Source organism: Jaculus jaculus, chromosome 17, assembly GCF_020740685.1.
Source record: "Jaculus jaculus isolate mJacJac1 chromosome 17, mJacJac1.mat.Y.cur, whole genome shotgun sequence".
In the NCBI taxonomy this organism is placed as follows: Eukaryota; Metazoa; Chordata; class Mammalia; order Rodentia; family Dipodidae; genus Jaculus; species Jaculus jaculus.
Window position 1 is genome coordinate 11,880,805 of NC_059118.1, and position 24,223 is coordinate 11,905,027.

At 44.0% G+C, this 24,223-nt stretch overlaps 2 protein-coding genes and 1 non-coding gene across 5 annotated transcripts in view; 2 read left to right on the forward strand and 1 right to left on the reverse strand.

The window, feature by feature from the left end:
- Window positions 1-1,234, forward strand: part of Fbxl2 (F-box and leucine rich repeat protein 2) — a 64,012-nt gene extending 62,778 nt beyond the window's left edge. For both annotated transcript variants that reach the window (XM_004662072.2, XM_045136806.1), the window contains one exon: window positions 142-1,234. In XM_004662072.2, the coding sequence (XP_004662129.1) occupies window positions 142-249 (108 nt within the window). In that variant the 3' untranslated portion in view covers window positions 250-1,234. The remainder of the gene's footprint in view (window positions 1-141) is intronic.
- A 1,393-nt stretch (window positions 1,235-2,627) lies between these two features.
- Ubp1 (upstream binding protein 1) overlaps window positions 2,628-24,223 on the reverse strand; it is a 66,456-nt gene continuing 44,860 nt past the window's right edge. For both annotated transcript variants that reach the window (XM_004662071.2, XM_004662070.2), the window contains 8 exons: window positions 17,759-17,862; window positions 15,996-16,050; window positions 15,335-15,428; window positions 13,188-13,278; window positions 12,169-12,287; window positions 8,235-8,377; window positions 6,672-6,723; window positions 2,628-4,689 (listed from right to left, as the gene is read on the reverse strand). In XM_004662071.2, the coding sequence (XP_004662128.1) occupies window positions 4,652-4,689; window positions 6,672-6,723; window positions 8,235-8,377; window positions 12,169-12,287; window positions 13,188-13,278; window positions 15,335-15,428; window positions 15,996-16,050; window positions 17,759-17,862 (696 nt within the window). In that variant the 3' untranslated portion in view covers window positions 2,628-4,651. The remainder of the gene's footprint in view (window positions 4,690-6,671; window positions 6,724-8,234; window positions 8,378-12,168; window positions 12,288-13,187; window positions 13,279-15,334; window positions 15,429-15,995; window positions 16,051-17,758; window positions 17,863-24,223) is intronic.
- On the forward strand, window positions 20,702-20,805 carry LOC123455698. The gene has a single exon (XR_006634080.1). It is a non-coding gene; the product is annotated as a small nucleolar RNA U13 (small nucleolar RNA).

Sequence of the window (24,223 nt, forward strand, 5' to 3'; positions counted from 1 at the left end):
CTTACCTTTTTGCCCCCAAGCAGGCCCTTCACTCCCCATGGTGGTTATAGATGGTGAATTCTGCGGGGGTCGGGAGGAGGGAAGAGGAGCTTACATAAAAATGCCCATGCGAAGACGACTCCCGTTTCCTCCTTCTCCCAGGCTCAGCTGCCTCACGTCAAAGTGCATGCCTACTTCGCTCCCGTGACCCCGCCACCAGCAGTGGCAGGAGGCGGACAGCGGCTGTGCAGGTGCTGCGTCATCCTCTGACGCAGCTGCCGGGGCCCAGGGTGAGAAGGGCTCTTCCTCCCGAAGTCCTGCCTTCCGGACTGCTCCACTGTCACCCGAATCTGTTCACTCTCCACTGGGAAAACATTGGCAGGTAATGACTTGGGAACAGATTGCAGTAACTAGTGGGTGATAACTGCTCTGTACTCTGCCGGGATGCAATTGACTCAAAGCCTTGTATCAGTTAAGGTATAAGCGTGGTCTAGGGCAGCCGAGACCACGTGAGAAACCAGGAGACTCTCAGGGCGGGTGCCTACTGAGGTACGCAAGCCCCACCCTCGGCTTGCTTCAGTGCTCCTCAGACCGTCAGTGTTAGCACAAACTCAGCCAACAAAACGACCTGTGGTTTTCTACCTGATCCTTAAGCCAGTGGCCTACTTTAATTCACAATGATTCCATTTTGATTAGCAGGACTTTTCCACTATGAAAACTAAGTAGCAACTTGATCACAGTGACTGAACTGCAAACTCATGTCTGGTCGTTTTATATGTAGAGAAAGGCATGTTAACAGACTTTCATAAGACACCAAAGAAATGCGGACTCTGAACTGGGTGGAGCAGGACCTTCACCTCCGTTTGTGTCGACGTGTCACATCCATCTCCAGGGACCAAAATGAAAACAAAAGCAACTCAGTTTGCATTGTCTGACTGGGGATTAGAACCTCTGGCAGGTGCTAGGGTAGGGTGCATCTGTGTCAAAGGAAAAAGGCCAACTGTGTCCACACTTCTCACAAATTTTGGGGGAGCTTTAAATATAGAATTAAGGCTTAAATTTCCTATAATACAATCAAAATGAATGGATGCATGTAGAATGGATGTGATTTTGTTTTCACATTTATCTTAAAATTTTAGAGGTTAGGCTATACCTGAACTATTTAAAAAGTTGACACATCTCAGATCAGCAAAATGTTGGCACATTTTAGTCTCATAGTATAAGAACGAATAAACCATTACAACGCTGAGGAGAATTAAGTCAGAGGTTTATTGCTGGGACCCCAGCACCTTCTTCCTAATACCGCCTGTAATGGACACCGTGGCCGCCTGCTGCTGCGCCTGCTGCTTGCTCCGCGTGGCCCAGTGACCACCACCTCTACTGACAACTTAGGGGTAGTGGTAGCTGACCCTTCCTACTAAGCACTCCAAAGAGTAACACTGCAGAAGTCTGTTGTTTTTGCCAATGATTTCAGAATCATGTTTATGGACAGTCTTGGCTGCATTCTAGAAGGTAGGTACAGACCAGAGCTATCAGAGACAGTACTAATGAACATAGTGACGCTTTTATTGCCTTTGATATGCTCCATCTCCCTCGGATATCCTGTTATTTAAGTGCACATTTACCAGGGTGAGGGAACTAATTCAGGAAGCCATTTCAATGTACACATAAACATGCTTTGGGTAATCACGAATTTCTATTAAAAGCTTAAAGACTAGCCGGGTGTGGTGGCGCACGCCTTTAATCCCAAGCACTTGGGAGGCAGAGATAGGAGGATCACTGTGAGTTCAAGGCCACCCTGAGACTACATAGTGAATTCCAGGTCAGCCTGGCCTAAAGTGAGACCCTACCTTGAAAAAACAAAACAAAACAAAACAAAACAAAACTTAAAGACTAGAGCTATCTTTTTTTTTTTTTAAAGCTAGAATGCAGGGCTGGAGAGATCGTTTAGTGGTTAAGGCACTTGCCTGCAAAGCCAAATGATCTGGGTTCGATTCCCCAGTACCTATGCATGTAAGCCAGATGCACAAGGTGGTGTCTATTTGCAGTGGCTAGAGGCCCTGGTGCACCCATTCTCCCCATCTGCTTCTCTCTCTTTCTCAGATAAATAATAAAAATTAAAAAAAAAAAAAAAAAAAAAAGCTAGAGTACAGCCTATCACAGCTATGGGACTTAAGCTCAATGGCCCAACATTTCATTTAGACTGAGAACCTCTCATAAAGTAGGTTGGTTTCCTAAGTATGGGACAGTCCCTATCCTTAGTTGTACCAGCTTTTAAGCAAATAAACTGAAAAGGGGCTGGAGAGATGGCTTAGTGGTTAAGGCGCTTGCCTGCGAAGCCTAAGGACCCAGGTTCAATTCTCCAGCTCCCACGTAAACCAGATACACAAGATGGCACATGTGACTGGAGTCCATTTGCAGTGTTTAGAGGCCCTGACATGCCCATTCTCTCTCTTTCTCTCAAACCCTTTCTCTAAAACAAAAACAAAAATGAAAAGAAAAAAAGGGGGGGGGGAGCTCATAGGAGCCAAGTCATTTACACATGTAGATTAAGATATACTCAGGACATACACAGGGAAGCTCTTAGTCCCATATGACCCTGCGACTTGAGGACAGGAACAGAGCTAAGATTTTAAATGAGCGACACGTTTACAAAACAATTGGAAAACATTTATTATACTGAAATCTTATTAAACCAACCAAAGTAGCAAATTTGCTGGTGCCATAATTTAACCAGTTTCGCTAGGACAGAGACTAACGTTCAGTGATGCTCAGCATAGTTTCAAGCCTAATCTTTTGCCCCATTTCTAAAACTTGTTAAGGAGTTCAAAATAGCACACAGCATGAAGTGACATTTATTGTTCCATAATCATGAGATCCCAATCAATCAGATAAGCTCACTTCTCTCCTGAGTGAGTGTCCGGTACAGAAAACGTGTGTGTACAAAAGCCAAGGAGGACAACAGGAACACTCTACAGGGCCTGTGAGGGTGCTTAAACCAAAGATACTGAGGCAGTGTTTCTTGGTAGCAAATAATTTACCCCTTTATGAATAAAATGTGAAATGTCCAAGTCTTCACGCAGTGAAGTTGTGTCTTCTGGAAGAGATCTCAAACTTAACACTAGTCCTACACTTCCACCACACAAGGACGAGGATCAAACAGTACAAGGCCAACGGAGCTGAGCAGATGGGAAGAAAGGCCATGATTAAAATGGAAAAGAAGTATTTAAAAACTCAGCCTCATATGCCACAGGCATCAAAGATGTTTGCAGATGAACTGTGTAATGGTGGTGGTGGGGGGGTGACGGGGAGGTGAGGGCAGGGGAGTAACGGGGAGGAGGAGAAGCAAGACATCGATTCCCTTTGGAGACCGTGTGCTAGCACACATTTGATTTGATCAGAGGCACAATTCATAGAAAAAGCAACCATGTAGTAAGTTTTTAAAAGCTAGAGCCCTAGATAATCACCAGAATGTTTATCCTTCATCATACTGAAGCTCAATATGAGGAGAGATGTGAGGAATTTCTATGGTACATTTTAGTGTCTCGTTCATGACATCTAGTGTTTCCACGAGTAATTTCATCTTGTTCATTAACAAAGATCCCTTAACACCAACCAAGTCAGAAGCTATCAACAAAACTTTGCTCCCCTAGTTACATCGCCTACTTCTAAGGTCTGGGAAGGGCTTTAAACGTGTGAGAACAGAGCCAGCACGGAGGTGCGCCTGGAGAACAGCGACTTTGGAGGATGAGGAAGGAGAATCACTTGCACCCAGGAGTCCAAGGCCAGTCTGGGCAAGACAGAAGACCCTGTCTCAACTTTAAAAAAAGTGTTTAAGAAAGGAGGGTGTGGGAGATGAGAAGGAAGAAAATGAGAAAAGAAAATCACATGAGTTTAAAAGGTAAGGAGGTTTCAAAAGGTGAAAACCAGAAACTAAAATGCTAAAAATGGAAGCAGAAGCAAAAAAGGTTTTCAGTGAGTCAGTGACAAAGCAAAAACACACAAGTCTTTGTACCTATTAGGATTTACACTGATCCTCTCACAAGGTACTCTGATAATGCAGTCTGCATCAAGCCAGTTTTCTTGGCTCCGACCTTCCCTTGTCTGGCCTCGGCGTCCCCCTTAGTCAGACCTGACTGCTTCTGAGGTGCTGAGCCTCTCGCCTGACCACCAGCTGCCGTGTCGGCACAGCACTCCTGCCCTCAGAGGCGCCGTTCTGGGTCAACAGCAGCACTCCCATCTCCTTCCCAAGTTGGCAGAAGGGTCAGGCACTGAAAGCCAAACTGGCACAGAAAGGTAAATGCCCACGGTTACGATTTTTACATTCATTTTCAAACCGCATACAGTGTAAAAAGCCAGCCGAGACTGCTTCTGGGAACTGTGTCCACTGGCCTCTGCCAGAGACACGAGACACGGGCAGCTGCACCCACACCACAGCCTCCAGAGCTGGGCGCACGCTGCCCGACATGCTCACTCTCTTGAGGATGCTGGGCTGTGGCAGTGACAATGAGGAGACTTGCCTCTCCTACAGCTCATTGAGAAGGTCATGTGTTTTCAATATGAAACATTTCATACAGTAAAATCCAATCCCAAGACTTCTTGGATTCGGTCTTCACACACTTTTAAGCGTGACTTTATTTGGTACTGAACGGAGTTCAGTCTACATAAGGTATCACTTCAAAATTATGTGGATACCATCATTATTTTCAGCTGAAAAAGAAAAAAAAGGGGAAAATTAAAAATTTTAACCAATTTCAGGAAATTAAGACTATTAAAAACTGAAATCTATACCTTCTTGCTCCAATTCAGTTACCTTTAGCTAATTCTAGGGTTTAAAAACCTGGTTTATTTTCTTTAGCTCTACTTCCTTTTGCCAGCTTCAGGCACACACTGTTGGGAAGCCCGGCTGCCTGTCCTCCTGCTACTGTTGCCGGGGCCCGGGGCGGGGGTGGGGTGGGGGTGGGGAGCCGCTACCTGAACAGCGGCACCAGCACGGCAAGCTGGCGCGGAAAGGCCGAAGCACTTGGTGAGGTCAGAGGAGAACAACTAAAGACGTGCACACAACCCTCAGGTGCACATGTGAACGTGAACATCTGTCTTTCCTGTAAAGACTTACAGCCAGGTACGCAAGGGGACGCATGCACCTGGAGTTCCCATTTCCTTTCATTCTCTCTCTCTCCTAGCAAATAAATGAAAATATAAAGAGTTTAAAAAATGTTTTCACTTACGGATTTGTAAGCAGAGGGGGAGAGAGAGAATGGGATGCACCAGAGCCCCTAGCTGGGCTGTTAGGCTCTGCAGGCCACTGTCTTACACCACTGAGCCACCTTTCTAGCCCAAGACTTGAAATATTTTAAACACACACACCACTTCTGCCTGATGGCCTCAGTGAACAGTGACAAACAGAGAAGACATTCATGTGGACAGCCTGGCAAATATAAGCTACTGCTGGAGAGAAATCCTGTGAAGACTTATGCTACAAGTGTCCTTTGTTTTTTCACAAGGCACAAGTACTTGATTACAGTAAGTTTCTGTTTTGGGATGCTGAATTTTACAGGATCAAAGAACTGTTCAGCTTTGAGAACAAGAGATTGAACAGAAAGGTAATAAGTAATGTTTCTGAAAGTGTATGAATGGTGTACCATACTGTCTTTGTAACACATCACAAAGTAAAAACTATAAGGATTATAATTCTAATAGCTGGGGGCCACTCCTTTTAAAAGATACTACCAGGGAAGGGTGACACATGGCTTTTTCCTAGTTTTGGACTGGAACCTATCTGACTTAAAACAGTCTATAAATGTATGGCTTGTCATCATATAGTTTTGTCTAACCCTTTAATTTGGCGGAACACGCCTGACCCTGGCCTGGGCCCTCTTTCCACAAGGTCTCCTGGAATGATCTCTACAACTCACTGCTGACAACAGGGAGGACGCCAAACACGCACCTCAACCAGACATATCCAGAAATGGAGCTCTTATTGCTTTATAATCCCAGCCTCACCTCCTTAATGAGCCCACTACCTGCCTAGTCAGTCACTCAGCAAACAGAAGCGGTCACAGCTACACCTCCCCCCAGATAAAGCCCAGTAGGTCCTAATATCCCATCACCCCTCACCGGGACAGAGTCTTCTTGCCTCCAGCTTCACCACCTTCCCAAATGTCTCCTCAGAGTTCTTCAGAGCAGAAGTCTAACCACATTGTTCCTTTTCACTGATTTCCCAGTGTGTTTCAAGAAAGCTCTAATGACTGTCACCAGCAGCCTTGCCACCCTCCTGTGCAGCAGCAGTGCTTCACAGAAGCCAAGAGCACTCCTAGTCCTATGGCCTCCTCAGTGAAGTCCACTCCTCGGTTCTGTGCTTTCCTACCCCACATCCCACCTCCTATCTCTAAACACACTCTCAGTCCTTCTCAGCACTTAAAATACTGGTAATTTTGTGTCTGTAGCCAGCTTTGGCTTTCTCCTTCCCCATACTCCCTATGGATCCTTGTTTCATCCACATTCATCAAACACTAATAGCGCAATGTCTCATACAAAGTTTTTACCAAGATGGTGGCTGATGAACTGAATTTTTGTTTATAGCCATTCATTTCCTAAAATCAGCAAAGGTATCATTTTCAATAAGCACACAAAAGAGAGCAGGCAAGGTGCACCATCTTTAATAACTGCAACATTTCAGACACACAAAGTACCTTTTACTGTGTAGAATAAAAAACAACTCTCATCTTGAAAGTTCTGAACCATCTAGAATAAAGCAGATGCATAAGTGTAATTAAGACCCAACAGTCTGTTCTTAAGTGACTAGAAATGATTGAAAATAATGACTAGAGGGAGATGCAGTAAAAACCAGTAAGCCTCCTTCCTGAAATATACAGGGTTCAGCAGTCAGTAATCAATCATGAAAGCAATGTGAGATAGTAAAAAACAAAACAAAAAATCACACATGCTCTACTGATACCCTGTGCTGACCAGGCCACAGACACTATCGGTCACGTGCATGAGCCACTGAGGAGCATTCTGTGTCAGGGCTGGTGACTTAATGATTTACAGAGACGTGTAAAGTATTATTTTGTCAGTATACAAGATGAGGGACGGGGGTAGGCTGTACTTCAAACATTACTTTTTTATTTCCTTTTGTTTTTTTCAGGGTAGGGTCTTGCTCTAGCCCAGGCTGACCTGGAATTCACTATGTAGTCTTAGGGTGGCCTTGAACTCATAGTGATCCTCCTACCTCTGCTTCCCAAGTGCTGGGATTAAAGGTGTGCGTTACCACACATGGTTTGAGACAGAGTCTCTTGCTGACCCTAAAGCTCAGTCGTTCTGCTAGGCTAGTTAGCCAGCAAGCCCCTGGGGATCCCTCCTACCTCTGCCTCCCCAGTGCTGGGATTACAGGCATGTGCCACCACGCCCAGCTTGAACTTTTAAAAAATGTAATGTTAGAGCTGGGCGTGGTGGCACATGCCTTTAATCCCAGCACTGGGGAGGCAGAGGTAGGATTGCCGTGAGTCCGAGGCCACCCTGAGACTCCATAGTGAGTTCCAGGTCAGCCTGGGCTAGAGTGAGACCCTACCTTGGAAAACCAGAAAAAAATAAAGTTCATCAAATGTCCCCAGTGCCTCACCTCAAAAAAAGGGGAAAATATCTGCCACTAATGGTGAGGTCCCCAATGACTTGTCTTTCAAAAGGGTCAGGGTAAACAGTCAGTTTTCTCTGACTTGTACTTCTTTTGATATATATATATATATGTATATATATATATATATATATATATATATATATGTATATCTGAGTTTTACTCCATCTCACGCTGGCCTCAAACATCAATCTCTTATCTCAGCCTCTTGAATGCTGGGGCTGGGGTTAAAAGATGTGAGGCACCTTGATTAGGATTCTGTAATTATTGGATAGAAATTTTTGTTTTTTTTTGTTTTTTGTTTGTTTTTTTTGTTTTTTGAGGTAGGGTTTCACTCTAGCCCAGGCTGACCTGGAATTCACTATGGAGTCTCAGGGTGGCCTTGAACTCACGGTGATCCTCCTACCTCTGCCTCCCAAGTGTTGGGATTAAAGGCGTGTGCCACCACACCGGCTATTGGATAGAAATTTTTGATTATCAGTTTTGAAATGATTCTTAAAGAGCACTTAAAAAGAGAAAAAAAAGAGTACTTGAAAAGAAGTCAAGAGCATTTTTCAACAGCTCCACAATATGTACCAATGCCAACATGAAAGGAAAAGTGAGTATTGCCTGCTTCACTTACCTGGTCACTAACAAGAATGTGAATACCAGTGGGGCCCTGTCTGTAAACCTGGTTAATTTGGCAGAAAGGAATATTAAACACCGATGCAAGCTTCCGAGCAACTTCTGAAGCAACCATTTCTTCCAAATAGATTGCATGGTAAACTGAAATTAAAGAGGAAAACAGTAACACCTTATCAATAATCTCTCCATTTATTACCTGATCTATAAAATATAGCTTTCAAAGTTCTAAAGAAATAAAACTTAAAATTTCTAAGTATAAAATTAAGAATTCTTTTCTATTTTAAAATCTCTAACTACCTATCTGAAATGTAAGTACATTTTATTTTTATAAAATATTATTTATGTTCATATAAGTTTCAATAAATTTTAATCTTGTGCAAAAGAACTTTTCAGATTTTGGGGTTTCTTGGCAACAAACATGAAGTTCATATGCAGATGATTTAAAACTGAAAGGGGACTGGCTGTAAACAAGCACAGGGGACCTTTGGGGACAATGGGACTCAAAACTATTGTGGCAAAGGCTGCAAAGCTATGTACATATCCTAAAGGTAATTGAGCTGCATATTTATAATGGGAAGATTTTGTGCTCCATGAACTAAGCCTGATAGAAAGCTGTCTAACAAAGCAGGGCTGGGGCTGGAGAGAGAGCTCAGCAGTTAAGTGCTTGCTTACAAAACCTGATGGCCCAGGATCAATTCCTCAGTACCCACATAAAACCAGGTGCACAAAGGGGTGCATGTGTCTGGAGTTTGTATGCAGCGTCAAGAGGCCTTTGGTGCACTCATTCCTCTCCCTCATTTTCTCTCTGTTTGTAAATAATGATTTAAAAACACAGTGGGGCTGAAGAGATGGTTTAGTGGATAAAGACGCTTGCTTGTGAGCCTGCTACCCAAGTTCCTCTCCCCAGCAGCCATTAAAGCTGGTCACAAAGCGATGCATATGGATTCCCAATGCACCTACAGCAACTGGAGGTGAAGCCAGAGGTTGGTAGCTTGTGGGCCAGTTAGACTGGCACATGTAAGCGGCACAAATGAGACAAGGAAGACCTGAATCAAGCATAGAGTGGATGGAGAGAATGAAGCCCTCACAAGTCGTCCTCAGACCTCCACACGTGCACCTTGACATGCAGGTACCCATACATGCTCTACAGCAATACGTGTAAGAAAGCCCTGAAGGAGAACCGTTTCTGAACCAATGATCCTTTGACAATTTAACCTGAGAAGTGAAAACTGTGCACCACTCCAAGATTAAAAGAAAAGTAGGCAAGCCAACAGTGTATAAATGTTAAAGACATGAGCTAGCAAGGCTGAGACTTCTTAGGGAATATCTCAGCCACAGCCTGTCTGTCTGTCCAAGCAACACAACCAACATCAGAAATTTGCCCAAGTCTTACTCAAGTGGGCCCTGTTCAAGCAGTGACTTTAGCTGGATGTAGATCAGCAATATGACCTGCTCAGAGTTCCTGTTCCCAAGCACATAAACTGTTAGCTTATAAATACAGTAATGTTTGTGACTTAGACATTTTGAAAAGCTTAGAACTAAAAAATTAGGGGAACTCAAACACATGTACAGGGACCACTTCTGACCCCTTACGATCCCTCTGCACCAAGCAGGAGCACTTCAAGGAGTGTGGCTGCCTGTCCTTTGCCTGCTGCCTGTGGCTGAGCATTCAGTGGCTGAGCTGCAGGCGTAAGAATCTCACTCCCTGGCCTTCTACAGAAGTAGTTCACCTGTACTTTACCAACACTCAATCTTTGAAAACTGAGGATATATTAAGACTTAGGATGATACAGAGAGCCATGTTAAAATGTTTGTCCATTAAGCCGGGCATGGTGGCGCATACCTTTAACCCCAGCATTCGGGAGGCCGAGGTAGGAGGATCTCCACGAGTTCGAGGCCACCCTGAGACTACACAATGAATTCTAAGTCAGCCTGGGCTACAGTGAGACCCTACCTCAAAAAACCAAAAAACCAAAAAAAAAAACAAAAAAAAAAAAAGTTTTTCCTTTAGCATTAAGAATGTTGGGGTTAGCCAGGCGTGGTGGCACATGCCTTTAATCCCAGCACTTGGGAGGCAGAAGTAGGAGGATCGCCATGAGTTCGAGGCCACCCTGAGACTACAGAGTTAATTCCAGGTCAGCCTGGACCAGAGTGAGACCCTACCTTGAAAAACCAAAAAAAAAAAAAAAAAGAAAAAAAGAATGTTGGGGTTGGGGCGACTGCTTAGCAGTTCAAGGTGCTTGTGTGCCAAGCCTGCCAGCTCGGTTCAATTACCAAGACGTTCACATAAACCAGAGCCAGAGTGGTGCAAGTGTCTGGTGTCTGTGGTGGCAAGATGCCCTGGTGCACCCATACACACAATCTTCAAGAATGTTTCTTCAGCCCACAAAGTCGAAATGATACCAAATGGAAAAGCTCATAATTGTACTGCCTTCCAATTTTTCAAAATAGAAGAATTTATATTTCTCAGAGCTCTGCTTATTATCAGGACAAATGACTGCCTTTTGAATTCCACAATACATATTTATCTGAAATGATCTGAGTGTTGCCTTAATTCTGTTTCAGAATGTAAGGAAGAGGGAAATATCCCTGCATACCCACCATACACACGACAGTGGGGTGTGGTGGTGCCCACCTCACAAAGCCCAGAGGCTGAGGGCAAGAGGATGGCGAGTTGAGGCTAGGCTGCACAGTGAGACTTGTCTCATATACTACTTTCCCCACACCCTGTCAAAACAAAGAACAAACAGAAAACAACTTGCCTGTGTACATGTGCACAAGTGTGTGGAGGACAACCGTGGACTGCCATTCTCCAGGTGCCATCTACTTGTTTATTTTAGATAGTCTCATCAGCCTGTCACTTGCCCAAGTAGACTAGACTGGCCAACCAATGAACCCAGGGCTTCTCCTGTCTCCACATCCCTAGCACCGTGATTACAAGCATGTGCCACTGCACTCGGCATTGTTACGTGGGTCCTGGGGATCTACCTCAGGTCCTCATGTGTGTGAAGCAAGTACTTTACTAACTGAGCCCCACATTTGACTTTAGAGAGGGAGAGTACGAGTGAGAATGGACACAGTAGGGCCTCTAGCACTGCACAAGAGCTCCAGAGGCATGTGCCACTTTATGCATCTGGCTTTACATGGGTAGTGGGGTCCTTAGGCTTTTCATGCAAGCACCCTGAGTGCTGAGTCATCTCTTGAACCCTTATTTTTTACATTTCTTTTTGGAGGCAGAGTCTTGCTCTAACCCAGGCTGACCTGTAACATTCTGTAGCTCCAGCTAGCTTCGAACTCACAGCATCCTCCCACCTCTGCATTCCCCATACTGGAATTAAAGGTGTGCGCCACCATGCGGGGCGGGTTTTTTAAAGAGCTATGTTCAGAGGAGGAAAGAGACAGGAGCAGCCAGACTATCCGGTCAACTGTGAAAATTCTGCAGGGTGAGAAGCTGCCCTCCAGTGGAAAACGACATGGTGTGCGCTGACACGGCACCAGCCTCCCGTGCCACTCACCCCAGGTAGGTCCACACTTGGACTGCTGCACCGTTTACTGCGATGATTTAGGAGTTTCCCATTTAATTAGTGAAAATGGGAGAAAAAAATGAAAACCCCCCTGCTTTGTTGTCAAGTTGCCAATATTATATTCATGATTTCAGTAAATCTGAGATTTAAGAAAAACAAAAGACAGAAAGTCTCAACACATTCAAGCACTACCACTACTTGTTAGGTATTTTTGGTACAGATGATCATATAAAGAGATCCACAGCATGTCCGAGACACCAGAAAGGCTGCTAGTTTCCTCTTTTCCCCTCTCTGCTGCACCGGCAACTCAGCAGCCTTCCTACAACAGCAGTTTCCACCTGCTCAAACCCTTCCCATCCCTGACAGTCTCGAAGGAGAGCACAGAACTGAGATGACCTCAATACCCACCACAAGGTGTCCCACTTCCACTCTCGCCTCCACTTCCTGAAGCTTGGGGCTGCCCTTGTAGCACGGTACTGTCTGGCTGCTCCTGGCAGACATAGATGGTTAAGCGGGGCCTAACCGACCTGCAATCAGAAGATGCCACAGATAAGCCCGGGAGCCCAGGCGGCTTGAGCACATGTACATCAGCTGCCTGAGTCTAAGGTCTACTTCCTTACGAGTGTTACAGTATCATCGTGTTACACAAAGTAACATGCAAACCACACCCTATTACAGGTGGTCTAACATGATGGTCCTGACTCAGTCTAAACCACCGAGATGGTCTGTCAGACACTTAAGTTTAAGCTTCAAGAGTAAGTAAGCAATTTAAAATCAGTAAGGCTTGCCGGGCGTGGTGGCGCACGCCTTTAATCCCAGCACTCGGGAGGCAGAGGTAGGAGGATCGCCATGAGTTCAAGGCTACCCTGAGACTACAGAGTTAATTCCAGGTCAGCCTGGGCCAGAGTGAGACCCTACCTTGAAAAACAAAAAAAAAAAACCCAAAAACCAAAAAACAAATAAAATTAGTAAGGCTCAATTGTAATGGAATTCTCACATCACATGTCTAGAAATATCAATGATAGGTAATGGATTTTAGATGCCAGCACAATCTACAGTTCTATCATTTACATTCACATTTAGAGGCATATGCATTAATAACTGCTTAGTAACAATCATGACCTTGAAAACCACCGATTCTGTATAGCTCACCTAAATTAGAAGTTTTGTTTTCTTGGCAAAAACCCAGTCATCTTCAATAACTCAGTATTGCCCATATGCACTGCTACCATGGTATATATGTACCTCTGCCCTCACCAGTGCCTGCCCTCAAGGCGCGCACCAGTCTCCCATGAGCGCTGGGCTGATGCTCGGTGGCGCAGACAGGCACACGCCAACCTAGCGTGGAGACACATTCTGCCCACCAAATCCCCCAGGCAGAGAAAGGTACATTCTTATCTCATGCACAACAGTCCACAGTATTTTACCTTGACTTCAGTGAATTATAGAGCCGAATTCCATCGGCTGCACCACAAATCTGAACTAAATCCTCCTTCGTCAGCTTTAGTAAATCGGCACCTAGAAGAGAGCAGTAATCCTCTTCAAAGCACTGGGAAGAGACACACAGGCCAGTATCCTGCACACAGCCGCATGTGCTCATGAGCGTCGTGGGGTCAGGTGATGTCTAGCCAGTGGTCTGCTGGTTCCCAGGACAAGAGCCCACTACCTAACTTCCTGGCTTTAAACACGCCTGTGACCCAAACACAAGTGTAAACTTATTTATTGCTGACTTCTAGACAAGTATATATAAATGCACTATCATCAAAATCCCCTTCCATTACCATTCTTTGAGCCTTTTCTCCATCCCTTATTTTACAAAAGAGAAAATAAATGGCAGCCAGCATTTCAGGTACTTGCCCCAAGTCATACACTGAGCCTTGCAAGGAGAGGAGACTGGGTCCCTTTCTGTGGCAGCAGGCAAGACCAAGCCACATGCTCTGTAGCCACTGCATCACAGCAGGCAGTTCTAGCAGGAAGGTGGGGTGCAGAAGCACATCGTTCTCCAGACCCCATCCCCAGAAACAGTCATTACTGAGCTTGGCGTGTGAGGGAGACGTGGACAGCAAGCCCGGTCACCCCTGAGCCCTTCATGTGCCCTGTGTGCTTCCTACATCTGGATACGCCTGCAGCATGTTGGTTTTTGCTCGTTTATTGAGGTCAATCAGTCAAGACAAAGTTAACTGGGAAAATTAAGGTGTCTTTTGCAATGAAGGCATGACTTCTGTATGATAAAAATGTACTGAATCTGTTTCAAAGGCTTGAATATGAGCATTTGATAAATTCCTGGTTTGTAAAAGGAATAAATAAAGACCAGAGAAGCAAAACTACCATGAGATGTGATCCTGATGAAGTCATCTTGTAATGAGATGACCAAAGAATGAGGTCTCTCATCTCTCCTGGGGCCACTCAACGCAGCACCACCAGTTGTAACAAGTGTGTATGACCCACGCAGAACAGTAGATGGAAGGATATGAGCTGTTGCAGGCTTCCAGAACAGAGAAGTGAACAGAAGCCCCAGCTTAAGGGAAAAGCAAAGGCCAGGCCTGAGAGAACTCAGAGTTGACAACACCTCACGCACAAACACAGGTTTGCCTAATACCACAGCGCGTGAACTCCCATGGTCAGAGCCTTTGCTATGGTGTGCTTTTCATCTGCCTGTCCTTCTCCCAACCTTGACTTGTACAATTTCTAGCTTTAAAAAAAAGAAAGGAACTGAAACCCACACTATGAAATACTGCTCCATAATCCCACAGACACACAGGACAGCCTGGATGGGTCTTGAGATCATTAGGTTTGTGAGAAAAGGCCACAAATATCGTAAGATTCCATTTGTGTGACATTCTCAGGATGACCACACAGACAGGATGCTCAGGGAGACGAGGATGATGTAAAGGGCAGCAAGAGTTCTCTAGAAGCCTGTGCTGTGCCATGTCTGCATTTTAACTGCAGTGGAGCTGAACAGATCATATCCAAGCAGTGAAAAGACAAGAGATCTGCACACAGGGCACCAGTGCTGACTTCTGGTTGTACCACAATTCTGTGAGAAGCTCAACAAAATATGATGGGCCATTTCTGTACTACTTTTGTAACTTGCTATAAAGCAAAGTATTCTCTCAAAAACTGATGGGCATAGTGACCGATACCTTTAATCCCAGCACTCAGGAGGCAGAGGTAGAACTGCTGTGAGTTCGAGGCCAACCTGGGACTAGAGTGAATTCCATATAGCCTGGGCTAGAGTGTGACCCTACCTTGAAAAAACCTAAAATAAAATAAAATAAATTAAAAGCTGAGAAAATCTTGCATAGAAGGAAAACATTCAGACAGGAGTAGTCACCGGTAGTTCTGTACACTGCACAATGACAGTTTCCTGGCTCTGAAGTAATCTACCAAGTGTTACACTGGAGGAAACTGGGAGGGACATAGTTTTTTTTTTTTTTTTTTTTTTTTTTTTTTGGTATGTTTGTTTGCTACATCATAAATATCTATAATCATTTAAAAAAAGTACACATCTTCTAAAGTTACTAACAAAAACAACATCCAAGTAAGCAAAATACTCTTGTGCACACAGACATACCTGAAAAATTGGAAAACAGTCTGGTATAGGAAGAAAACCTGTTTTTGAGCAGCCACTGCTGTGTTTCCTGTGTCGTAGCTGAAGGCTGAATTTGCTATTGACAAAGAAGATGAACATACTTAAAAAAAAACCCAAGCTACTGACATGTTATGAATAATGTTTAAATAAAACACAATAAGCCTCAAAATCTCAAGTAAAAACACCCCATAAGAATAGCCATCTAACTCTAGTCCTTGTTAAAAACTTTAAAATGTAAGACCCTGGGCTGGGGACATGGCTCAGTAGTTAGTTATTTCCTTGCAAAGCCTGCTGGCATGGGTTCAATTCACCTAGTGCTCATTTGCAATGGCAACAGGCCCTGGCATGCACACATGCACAAAGAAGCAAACAATTTAAACAACAACAACAAAAAACAAGGGCTGGAGGGATGGCTTAGCGGTTAAGGTGTTTGCATGTAAAGCCACAGGATCCTGGTTTGATTCCCCAGGGCCCAAGTTAGCCAGGTGCACAAGGGGGCACATGTGTTTGGAGTTTGTTTGTAGTGGCTGGAGGCCCTGGTGCACCCATTCTCTCTCTCTCCCTCCCTCTTTCTCTGTCAAATAATGAAAACAAAACTGTAGGTTGCTGAAAGCATCTGGTAGCTTTAGAGAAAGATACTTACTTCCCCAGACGCCTGGGCAACTGCATCTCCCTGATGATTTGGGGATGAAGAATTGCTGGAGAAAGGAAAAGGAAGGAATACTTTTATGATTCTTTAGACAAGTCAAGGTAACTTTGGAAAAAGGCACCACTGTGGGAGAGGGCTGTGCAAGCTTGCTGAGGCATACAAGTTAGAGTGAGTGAGGGTTTGATGGAGACACAGGGACGGTGTAACATCACCAAGGCTTATGCTGCCTTCTTGGTGTGCTGGAGTGGCTCAGGTTTTGTGAAAAGGAGCTCCCTGAGTTCTTCAGACCAGTGTTGGGAAAATGAAGAATACCTACTCACTTTACTTCGAAAAAGAATCAGAATGTCCAACAGCTCCACAGAGAATAGGCACCATCTTGGCAATCCTTTCATAACACCAGCTTCCCAACCCCAATGTATTCTCCACCCACTGAAACTTTCTTACAACATGAATTTGTCTGGTCATTTATTTGCTCAATGAACACCCAGGATGCTACTCTTTGGAACACAGTGGATGCTAAGCTCATCTCTAAAGGCCCAGCCATTTTCTAAGGATTACTCACAAGAAACCAGCAAGGGCCTCTTTGCTTGGTTACCTGCTGCTTCTCCACCTCTCCCTGTGTCTGAGTCCATTAAGTATTTTTCATCTCATAAACTCAAGAACTGCATGAAAACAAATTCCTGCCTAGTTCTTCCAACACCACAGGGGGAAAGCATGGTTTTATCTGTTTTCTTAGACCATGTAAAATAATGAGTATAAAAAGCCAGCCTTTCCCCCTATATTCTCAGCATGCATAATTTTCCTGATAAAAGCAGGAACTTTGAACTACTGTCCTCCAGCAATGCCAAGAAGAACAGGCTTCTGCAGAGGCGTCAGGCCGAAGCTGACTCCCACTCTGAGCTCTCTGGACGCTCAGCTACCACAGCCAGAGAGCACAGCACCCACTACACCTATCACTAAAATCTGCATGAATCTTTAGAAGTTAAAGGCCCTTCTTTAATTTTAAAGATTCAATTAAAACTGTGCCCATTTAGCCGGGTGTGGTGGCGCATGCCTTTAATCCCATACTGGAGAGGTAGGAGGATCACCAAGAGTTAAGAGGTCACCCTGAGACTACATAGTGAATTGCAGGTCAGCCTGGGCTAGAGTGAGACCCTACCTCGAAAAACAAAACAAACAAAGAAAAAAGAAAAGAAAAACTGTGCCTACTGGGAGGTGAAGAAACAGTGCAGAAAATAACTCTTTTGACACGGCAAACATTGATGACCATTGTGCCTTGTAATAAATGTAATCTTTAACATATGTATTCAAATTATATTCTCACCTTAACAGCTCACCCTGTCCTTACCTGTGAAACTAATTAGTGCTTCCTTTAATCTCTCAAAGACTGTATCTTGGCTCTAGTTTGAAATTTTTCTCTCATGCTTGCTCTTTATCACCCCCCACAAACTCTCACCCTCTTTCCTGAGATAGGGTCTCATTATGTGGCCCCGAGGCTAGCCTCAAATTTGGAATCCTTCCTGCCTAAACCTCCCAAGAAAATGCTCCCTTTTCTACAATTACCATAGTTGTGATGGTGTGAGGAACAGGGACTAGGCGCAAAATGGCTATCAGGTGATGAGACGACTATCCTGTGACACTGAGTGCAGCTGTCCCCATCACCTGACTCACATCAGACACACATACACAAGACTGCATGGATAGGCAAGTTTCAGGAACACTGGGTAGGCACAGGCATAACCACACAAGTCAGATACCTGTCTGGGACACTGCACGTGCTCTGCTGTGAGGAGGTGAAAGTGGGCGCTGGGGAAGGGCTGTTATTCACATAGGTTGTGGGGGTATCGGGCCATGGAGAACACTAAGGATAAAAACAGAAATAAATTAATGGTATGCTTTTAAATATGTGGGAGAAATACTTCAATAATTCACTCTCTAGACTGACTGAATGCAAGCTTGTAAAACACAAAACACCTGATGTTTACCACAGGCAAAGACACATTGATCTTAGAGATCACAAGTGGTGACAGCAGTAAAAATCTGTAAAGACATTTTAAATATATTTGCTTTTAAAAGCTTGCTCCTCCCTTTTTACCAGCATGCTGCCAGTTATCCAAAGGGCACCTTCAGGGTTCAACAAAGGACTTCAGACAACAAAGGACTCACAGCCACATCTGGCATCACAGTGACTTGCGCTGGCAGAGCCCTGTGCCCGCCAGCAAGGAGCAGCCTCACCAGTACCACTTGTTACCAGGATGTCAAGAGTCCTAATCCCCTGGTAAGAGTGGAAGGCCCCACATCAAACCTCTCAACTGTGTGTAGTGCTGCCTGTATTCAGCCTCACAGGATGCTTGTTTATACTTTCTAGAAGGGAGATAGCAAGCATAAGTATTTCTTGGCCCTAAGCAAAATCCTGACCAGAAACTGCAAAGATACAAAGACACTATAACAATTAGCAGAGATTTTAAAAAGCCATGTTCAAGAGCATGCTGAGCAGGTTAGACAGTCTCAAACAGAAGCATTCTAACCAGAGCCTAAGAAGTCCACTTCAGTGCCTAGGTATTCTTTCTAAACTAATCTGTTGAAGAAATGTCACTCTCAAGGGTTCCCTTTCATAATTACTCCTCCCATTTGAGATAAAGGTATTGATTGCATTGAACCACAGAAGCCCTGATGTTATTTAAGACTCTCTACAGCCAGCAAAACAAAGTAGGGGGATAAAGGTATGGCTCACTGGTTAAAGTGCTTGCCTGAAAAGACTAAGGACCCAGGTTCGATTCCATAATACCTATGTAAAGCCAGATGCACAAGGTGGCGCATGTGTGCAATTGCAGTGGCTAGAGGCCCTGGTGCTTTCTCTCTCTTTGCCTTTGTCTCTTTCAAATAAATAAGTTAAATAAATAAAATTTGTTTTTAAAAAGAAAGTAGGATAGATATTCTAATGCTAAGTTTTCTCAGCCTGGAAAGATGGCGCAGTGGTTAAAGGCACTGGCTTTGAAAGTTTGATGGCCCGAGTTCAATTCTCCAGTGTCCACATAAAGCCAAATGCACAGTGGCACATGTATCTGGAGTTCATTTGCAGTGGCCAGAGGCCCTGGTATGCCTGTCCCCTATCCCCCACTCTCTCGGTTTTTTTTTTTTTTTTTTGGTTTCTCGAGATAGGGTCTCTAGCTCAGGCTGACCTGGAATTCACTCTGTATTCTCAGGATGGCCTTGAACTCACTGTGATCCTCCTACCTCTGCCTCCCGAGTGCTGGGATTAAAGGTGTGCACCATGGCTCCCCAACATGGTGGTGCACACCTTTAATCCCAGCACTCGGGAGGCAGAGGTAGGAGGATCACCATGACTGTGGGGCCACCCTGAGACTACATAGTAGTTCTAGGACAGCCTGGACTAGAGTGAGACCCTACCTCAAAAAAACAAACAAAACAAAATTTTTTTTAAGGTATGGACTTTCATTTCTTTGCTCTGAAAAGAATTCAGGGGGATCTATAGTCAGCTTGCATATATTAAATAACCTACCAATCATATAAACAGATAGTTGGGCCGGGCATGGTGGTACATGCCTTTAATCCCAGCACTCAGGAGGCAGAGGTAGGAGGATCACCATGAGTTCGAGGTCACCCTGAGACTACATAGAGAATTCCAGGTCAGCCTGAGCTAAAGTGAGACCCTACCTCGAAAAACCAAAAACAAACAAACAAACAAACAAACAAGAAAAAAAATAAAAAGATGGTTGGAATTTTTGGCACATGATTCTAAAGAAGTGTCAAGTCTTATATGCAACTGACAAAAACTTTTATTATAAGTTCACCTGCAGTGGTTGGAGGCCCTGGTGTACCCATTCTCCCTCTAAAATAAATAAAAATGTTATTTTAAAAAATAAAATCATAAAAAATAAACTCAAGCTCTCCCTCGTCCAGAAGAGGCTGCTGCCTCTTCTCCTGGTGCTGCTTGTGTGATCCTTCGGCGTGAACCTGGCACCTCTTTTGTGAAGCGGCAGCTGAGGTGACCCTGGCTGACAAGAAACCCAAGGAAGGAGTCAAGACCAAGAACAATGATCATATTAATTAATTTGAAGGTTGTGGGCAGGATGGTTCTGTGGTGCAGTTTAAGATTAAGACACATACAACCATTTAATGAAAGCCTATTGTCAACCACAGGGTTCATCAATGAGGCACCTCAGATTCCAGTCTGACCAGTAGCCAATCAATGAACAGACACGCCTGCTCGGTCTGAAGAGGAAGAAACAACTGCTGCGCTCCAGCAGCAGGCAGGAGGTGTCTACTGAAAGGGAACTTTACTCCAGGACTTTGTTATACAGACCAAGAATACATTCTCAATTCTCAATCAGAAAGCTGCAATTTGGTTCCACCACATCCACACTACTACAGGAGTATGGTTCGCTCTATTCTTTCATTATCCCCTCCCCATTCCTTTATTGTCCATAAAGTAACAGGTACATGCGCATAAGCATACTGTGCTTTTTCTTTTTAAATGGAACGGCTGATGTTTTGGTTGGTAAATGGAGATGGTATGGGAAAAGTACCGGTTCTGAGGAAATGTCAACTTGCTCCATTTGTGGCATGCTCACTCAGCTCTTATCTTTTTTGTCCAGTAAGTGATTTTGCTCTCATTGTTTTAACAACCATAAAAAGATAAACAAACAAACAAACAAACATAAAGAAAAATCCTACAGATCCTTTTATTGGTTCACAAGCGTGATGACTGGGTGCTCACGCGCTAGCATGACGTGTGCCTCCCACAAACCTTCTTATGCTCTGGCACGTTACCCGTCTGGCATGGAAAAAAAATCCTTACATACCTTGTTTGGAGTATTTCTTTTCCACCCGTGGTACGGTCTCACTCTGGCCCAGGCTGACCTGGAATTCACTAGGTAGTCTCAGGGTGGCCTTCAACTCATGGTGATTCTACCTCTGCCTCCCGAGTACTGGGATTAAAGGCGTGTGCCACTATGCCCAGCTTGTTTGGAGAATTTTAATGGTTTTCATTTATCATTGTAAAACCAAGGACAATTTTATAACATTTTTATACATAGCTGCTACATATAGGACAATCTGTATTTAAATAGGGATAAATTGCTCTAAAAAAAGATCCTAGATAGGTTTCCCTTCAAGTCAAGCATCTTGTTTAAATAAACTTGTTTAAAACGAAAAAAACAAAAAAGAATTAAAAGTTTTTATAAGGCTAGGGATATGATTCAGCTATGAAAGGAGCTTGCTTGCAAAACCTGCCAGCCTGGGTTTGATTTATCAGTACCCACATGAAGCCAGATGCACAAAAGGGCACATCCATCTGGAATCTGCAGTGGTAAGAGTTCCTGGTGTACTCATGTACACTGGCATTGTACTAAAAACATTAAAAATAAATAAATTACCCAGGTCTACCTAAAAGCCCAGCACTTAGGAGCAGAGGTGGCTGACTGAGAGTTCAACGTTAGCTTCAGCTACGTGGTTACAAGCCACTGAGCTACCTGAAGCCCTATCTCAAAAATCCAAAGGGAGGTAGGGATTACCATGAGTCCAGGCCAGCCTGGGGCCACAGAATTCCAGGTCAGCTGCGCTGGAATGAGATCCTGCCTTGAAAGCAAACAAAAGTCCAAAGAGTAAAAAAAAAATCTGAAAAAATAATATTTTGTCCTATTTCTTCCTTCAAGATTCATTTCCATTTGTATATTTACTAATTTTTCATTAAAATTTGCATGAATTGGGGGGAGATGGTTCAGCAGGTAAGAACACTTGCTGTGTAAGCATGAGGCCTGAATTCTATCCCTAGCACCAACATGAAAAGCCAGGTGTGAGGCTGGAGAGATGGCTTAGCGGTTAAGGCATTTGCCTGTGAAGCCAAAGGATCCAGGCTCGATTCCACAAGACCCTTGTAAGCCAGATGCACAAAGTGGTGCATATGTCTTGAGTTCGTTTACAGTGGCCGAAGGCCCTGGCACGCCCATTCTCTCTCTGTCTGCCTGTTTCTCTCTCTGTGTCAAATAAATAAAATTAAATTAAAAAAAAAAGAGCCGGGTGTGGTGGCACACACCTTTAATCCCAACACTCGAGAGGCAGAGGTGGTAGGATCACTGTGAGTTTGAGGCCACCTGAGACTATATAGTGAATTCCAGGTCAGCCTGGACTAGAGTGAAACCCTACCTTAAAAAACAACAAAAAAAGGAAGGGAGGGAGGGAGGAGGATACTTAATAGGTTGATATCGTATATATGTAATTACAATGATTGCAATGGGGAGGTAATATGATGGAGAATGGAATTTCAAATGGGAAAGTGTGGGGGTGGGGAGGGAGGGAATTACCATGGGATATATTTTATAATCATGGAAAATGTTAATAAAAATTAAAAAAAAAAACAACAAAAAACAAAACAAAACAAAAAAAGGGCTGGAGAGATGGCTTAGAGCTTAAGTACTTGCCTGTGAAGCCTAAGGACCTCGGTTCAAGGCTCAATTTCCCAGGACTCACATAAGCCACATGCACAAGGTGGCGCATGCATCTGGAGTTCATTTGCAGTGGCTGGAAGCCCTGGTGTGCCCATTTTCTCTCTCTTCCTATCTGGCTCTTTCTCTCTCTATCTGTTGCTCAAGTAAATAAAAATGAAAAAAAAATAATGATAATAAATAAAAAAATAAATAAAAAGCCAGGAGAATTGCTGGGGCTTGATGGTCAGCCAGATGGACAGTAGCTCTAGGATCAGTGCAAGACGCCATCTCAAGGAAACAATGAAGAAAAGCAATAGAGGAAGGAAAACACTCCATGCTCTCTGGCCTCTGCACAGTGAATGCAATTGCACACCATATATACAGTATGCACACACGGAAAAATATGATTTATTGTCTTAACGAACTGGTCTTAAAGTAAGTTTTCAATAAAAAAAAATGTTTGTGGGGGCTGGGTAAATAGTGTAGTGGCTAAGGTGCCTGCCTACAAAGCCAAAGGACCCAGGTTCAATTCCCCAGAAGCCACCTAAGCCAGATGCACAAGGTGGTGCATGTCTGGAATTCGTTTGCAGTGGCTGATGGCCCTGGCATGCCCATTCTCTGTCTGCCTCTTTCTCTCTCAAATAAACATTTAAATTTTTTAAAAAGTTAAGAAAATGTATTTGTGTGAGAATACAAAGTTGGCTCTGTGTGCTTGTGGAGCTCAGAACACAACCTTGGACGTTAGTTCTCTTCCACCTTGTTTGAGGCAGGGTGTCTTGTTCACTGCTCAATTGGCAGTTTTAGGTTCAGTGAGTAACTTTGTCTCAAGGAAATAAAGAGGAAGAGAGATAGAAGAACACTTGATGTTCTCCCATGGCTTCTGTTCACATGTACGTGACACACACACACCATTAAAACAGTTTTAGCCAAGCATGGTGCCCCAGTACTTGGAAGGCAGAGGTTGGAGGATGTTCATGAGTTCAAGAACTGCCTAGGGCTACATAGTGAGTTCCAGCCTGGGCTAGAGTGAGGCCTTACCTCAAAAGAACCAAAACCAAACAAAACAAATTTCAGAGGCTGTGTTGTGAGATCATGAGGACTAGCGTTTGGGTCTCTAGCACTCAAGTAAATGCCAGGTAAGCATGGTGACCTGCTTGTAATAATAGCAGTACTGAGGAAGCAGACATGGGATCTAGCTAGCCAGACTAGCCGAACAGGAAAGCTCTGAGATCAAGTGAGAGGCTCTGCCTCCGAAAATAAAGTAGAGAACAAATGAGGAAGACATCATTCCAAATCAGCCTATGGCATCCACACCCACACATGTGCACCTACACATGAACGTGTAAACACATGAATGCACACTACACAAACACACACCTACACCAAAAAGAAGAGATGTGCAATCATGAAAGTATATCACACCAGGTATGGTAGAGGCATAGAGGCAGAGGCCAGCTGGGCTAGAGACCCTACTTCAGGGGGTGGGGGAGAGTAAGTATATCACATTAAGACAAGGGAGTGGAAGTACAGACATGAAACTAAGAGTAAAATTCTGGATATGACTAAAGATTATCAAATTTGAAACTTTTGTAGCACATTTCATGTGAGGGCTACTTTCAAGAGTAATACAACCATTTTACCTTAATAAGTATCAATATTCATCATGCTATATAACTGCCTTCTCTGCAACTGTTCAAATTTATGATGAACACTTTCTGTGGTCAATCTGAAAATGCATGAGGACACCCTTTTTCACATTCTTCTTAGGAAGGT